Consider the following 4,610-nt stretch of genomic DNA (forward strand, 5'->3'; position numbering starts at 1 on the left):
CGGCCATTGGAGGGTGAACCAACAGCAAAGGAAGACCTTTCTCTCTGTCTCTCTCTCTCTCTCACTGTCCACTCTGCCTGTCAAAAAAAATAAATAAATAAAAAGAATATTTATAAAATGAACAACACTTAGAATAGGAGGGTAGGGTGGTAAACCCATACAAGAATGAGTTAAGATTCCTTCCATGTAATCAGTGGAGCCTGATGCATTCACTGGAGAAATGTTTTTTCTTTCCTAAGCATTTCTCCTTTAAGAGAATGAATGTTTGCTCAGGGTTTTTCTCAGAGCAACTTTGACATCTTTATTCCTCAAGCTATAGATAATTGGATTGAGCATGGGCACCACAATGGTGTAGAATAAGGAGGAAACTTTCCCCTGGTTCATAGGTAAAAGAGAAGCGGGTTTGAGGTACATGAATGCCCCTGACCCAAAGAAAAGAGAAACTGCTACAATGTGGGAACTGCAGGTGCTGAAAGCCTTGGACCTGCCCTCGGTGGAGCGAATACGGAGGATGCTGGACAGGATGAGAGCATACGAAATGAAGATGGTGACCGTGGGAACCCCAATATCAATGCCCACAACAATGAAAACTACTAGCTCGTTCACATAGGTACTGGTGCAAGAACGTTCAAGAAGGGGAAGGAGGTCACACATGTAGTGATTGACAAGGTTATCAGCACAGAAGGTCAGTCTCACCATGCAGATCGTGTGTGCCATGGCCCCGGCAAACCCCATCCAATAGACACCCAACAGAAGGAAGAGACACACCTGGGGAGACATGGTGACTGTGTACAACAAGGGTTTGCAGATGGCAACATAGCGGTCATATGCCATGGCCGAAAGGATGAAGGATTCCGAGACGACAAAGAAGAGAAAGAAGAAGAGCTGGGTCATGCACCCAGCATAGGAGATTATGTTCTTTGAGACAAAGCTCATCAGCATTTTGGGGGTGATGACGGTGGAATAGCAGAAATCTATGAAGGAGAGGTTGAAGAGAAAAAAGTACATGGGGGTGTGCAGGTGAGAGTTCAGCCCAATCAGGGTTATCAAGCCGAGGTTCCCCACTATGGTGACCAGGTAGGAACCTAGAAACAGGAAGAAGAGGGGCATCTGGAGTCCCGGCTGGTCCGTCAAGCCCGCGAGGACGAACTGTGCTACGGAGGAGGCATTCTCAGCTGCCATTCTCGCGATGGCACTCTGTGGGGACAATGGAAAGGAGCCATTCAGAGAAAGAGACCACTGCTGCCCACACCATCACCTCCCCCGTTCGTGAGAACTGGAAGCACACAGCGGTTTTCAGCTTCAGCAGCAGGGCCTTTAATGGTGCCCCTGGGGGCTCGTCTTTCTGCCCCAAGTGACTCTGCCTCTGGATTGCCCCCTTGGTGTCCTTGCCCCATCATGATGGCAAACGCTGCTGAGAAAGACTCCAAGGTCTCTGATCTTTACTTTTTCCCTTTTGCTCTGTGCTTCCACTTCCATTTTCTGCTCCAGTTTGCAAAGACTGGGAGCAGTCCCTCCAAAAGTCCTCTCAGAGGCTGGAACCCCTGTATCTGCATCTGGACTGTCCACCTGCTGGTCATCCTGGACAGAACACAAGGGTGAGGTGGAGACTTAGGTAAAGTTCCCACCACCCAGCCAGACCCAACTTCACCCTTCAGCCTGCAGCTTCACTGATGTTCCCCTTGTTCCGGCTCTTACCCTCAGTTGTTCAGATAGATGAGCCGTTGTACTAGCTCAGATGAAGGATGAAGCACAGCCATCGGTCTCTGCATTGACTGGAGCATCAGAGCCCGGGCTGCCTCAGAAATCTTTCTGAGCTGCAGAACATGAGCTCTGAGCCAGGCTTTGGCCCGAGGCTTTTCTCCAGCTTTCAGGAGGGAGACAACATCCTTGCCTGTCATCAGCAGGAAGTGACCAGAAACTGAGCACTTTTATTCTGGGCTTGGAGACCAGGGACCTGATTACAAGTAGAAAGCCAGAGATTCCCCTGGGATCATAGCCCCGGATATTAACTTTAAAAAGAAATAAGTTCTGCTTTTATCTTATATCCTTGATAATATTTAAATTGCCTCTTGGAATTATTAAAATAATTGTTCAATTAATGTCTACTTGAACATATGCAAAGCCTGGTGCAAAGGTAGTAATTTATCATTTATTAATCACCTAATAAATATTCAGTACATTTTCCATCCTAGGATTATATACTAATCTCAGGAAACAGTTATATACTAATGCCAGGAAACAATACTGTTTTTCATATAATACCTAATTTTAATCCTCTGAGCTGAGTTTTATCACCCCCATTTTGGAGATGAAATAATTCCTCAGATGTTAAGTTACAGAAATCAGAGCAAACCTAGTTCTATCTCACCCCAAATTTGGAGTTCTTAGCAACTATGTTTAATATTTCCCCATGGGAAACAATGAAGTATATGAAACAGGGTCCTTGCTTTGAAGGCTCTGATGATGTTTTGAAAAAGATACAATAGAACACACCTGACTAAATAGGGGAAAGAATGGGGAAAGATCCAGAGAAGTTAAGAAAAGGAGTTTGCCAGTTCAGAGGCTGGCATTCCACACGCCACTTACATTTCAGTTCAGTCCAGAGAAGAAACCAACCTGTCTTCTCATGAAATTTGAGCCTTCCAAGAAAGAACAATGCCCATCATTAACAGGCTCTTTTTCCAAATTTGCTAAATTGTTAGTTTTCCTGATGATCCTTTACTCCATCCCTGAGCCTCCTGTGTTATTTCAGCCCCTTCCAAGCTCCAGACCCTGATACTGAGCCTGAAGGTGGTTTGATTCTTCTTCACCCCATTAAGCATCTGTTTCCCTGTTTTCTTTGCATTGCTCTTTTTCAAATGCCCTCTCTCTTATGAAAAAAAGTTATCCCTTTGAAGTACCAGACTCTCACACACCAGTTTGAGCCAAGTGACAGCTAATTCTCACTCTTGTGATCTCAAAGCTTTTAAACAATGTTACAAGAACATCTACTCCTATGATTCATAAATCTGACTACACAACTGAATTGGACAACTAGGTACTTACTAAAAGCACATATCCTGCTCCCATAATCCAAATATATTAACTCAGAATTTCTAAGGTTGGGATTTTAAGATTTGTACTTCTTGGGGCTGGCTCTGGGACACAGTAGGCTAAGCCTCCGCCTGCAGCGCCTGCATCCCATGTGAGTGCCGGTTCATGTCCCAGCTGCTCCAGCTCTCTGCTATGGCCTGGGAAAGCAGTAGAAGATGGCCCAAGTCCTTGGACCCCTGCACCCATGTGGGAGACCTGAAGGTAGCTCCTGGCTCCTGGCTTCAGATCAGCCCAGCTGATCCAGAAGATGGAAGACCTCTCTCTGTCTCTCCTTCTCTGTAATTCTCTCAAATAAATAAAATCTTTTAAAAAAGAAGAAAAAGAAGATTTGCTCTTCTTTTCAAAATCTCCTAGATAATCAGTCACACTAGGAATCTGCTAATACAATATTCTACCTTATGTTTTCCAGTCCAGAAAAACTGAGATCCAACCAGTCACTAAACTGGTTTGTGGTAGAGGCCTAAATGAAGCATGAGTCTCAGAGTCAGGTGCTAGGCACACTTGTTAGGACAGTGCTTGGGACACCCATTTTCCTTATCACTTGGGTTTGAGTTCCATCTCCACTCCTGATTCCAGTCTCCTACCAATGCACATCCTGGAAAGAAGGTAATGGCTCAAGTACTTGGGTTCCTGCCACATGGAAGACTGAGATTGAGTTCTGTTAACTATTTATTAAGCTCTGGTTCTCTATTCCTCATTTACAAAATGGGATAATAGTTATGATTCACTGGGTTGCTGTGAAAGATAAATTAAGCCACGAAACATGGAAGAGCCCAGCAGCAAGGCTGACACATGGAAGAGCCTTGATGAACATTGCAGAAAATACACAAGGGGCCAGCACTGTGGTGTAGCTAGTAAAGCCACCACCTGTGATGCCAGCATCCCATATGGGTGTGGGTTCCAGTCAGGGCTGCTCCCCTTCCAATCCAGCCCCATGTTAATGTACCTGGGAAAGCAGTGTACCCTGCATCCATGTGGGAGACCTGGATGAAGCTCCTGGCTCCTGGCTTCATTCTAGCCCAGCCATGGCCATTGAGGCTATTTAGAGAGTGAATCTGTGAATGGAAGACTCTCTCTCTCTCTCTCTCTCTCTCTTTTTCTCTTTTACTCTGCCTTTCAAATAATAAATAAAATTTTTTTTAAAAAAAAAAGAAAGTACACATAAAACAAACATGAAATGTATATAATATGGAGGAGGAATGATGCTCATGGTCCTGAGAGAAGGAAGAGGGGGCAGTTGCAGGGTGGAAGAGAGCTGACAGAGGTAGGAGGAGCATGGAAACAATGCATTTTTTTCAAAACTTGATTTAAGGTCAATACCACCAGCATAGCTTAATCCATAGACAGCCTTGGAGCTCTTGAGTCTCTCACTCTGCTGCTACTTCCTGTCCCACCACCAATGCCCACTTTTCAAATAGCCACTTTCTTCCTCACCACAAAGGCCTAATTGTGAAGTGGATGAGGTTCTCTCTATGGTGCCCAGTCTTCTGTTTGTGTCCACCTCTTATCTCAGT

The 4,610-nt window shown here is 44.9% G+C and overlaps 1 protein-coding gene across 1 annotated transcript; it reads right to left on the reverse strand.

The window, feature by feature from the left end:
• Window positions 1–208: 208 nt before the first annotated feature.
• On the reverse strand, window positions 209–1,266 carry LOC100340208 (olfactory receptor 8B8). The gene has a single exon (XM_002708785.3). It carries the CDS (start codon window positions 1,180–1,182, stop codon window positions 250–252), a length of 933 nt encoding a protein of 310 aa, XP_002708831.2. The 5' UTR covers window positions 1,183–1,266; the 3' UTR covers window positions 209–249.
• Between the last annotated feature and the right edge of the window lie 3,344 nt (window positions 1,267–4,610).

This window comes from Oryctolagus cuniculus, chromosome 1 (assembly GCF_964237555.1).
Source record: "Oryctolagus cuniculus chromosome 1, mOryCun1.1, whole genome shotgun sequence".
Lineage (NCBI taxonomy): Eukaryota > Metazoa > Chordata > Mammalia > Lagomorpha > Leporidae > Oryctolagus > Oryctolagus cuniculus.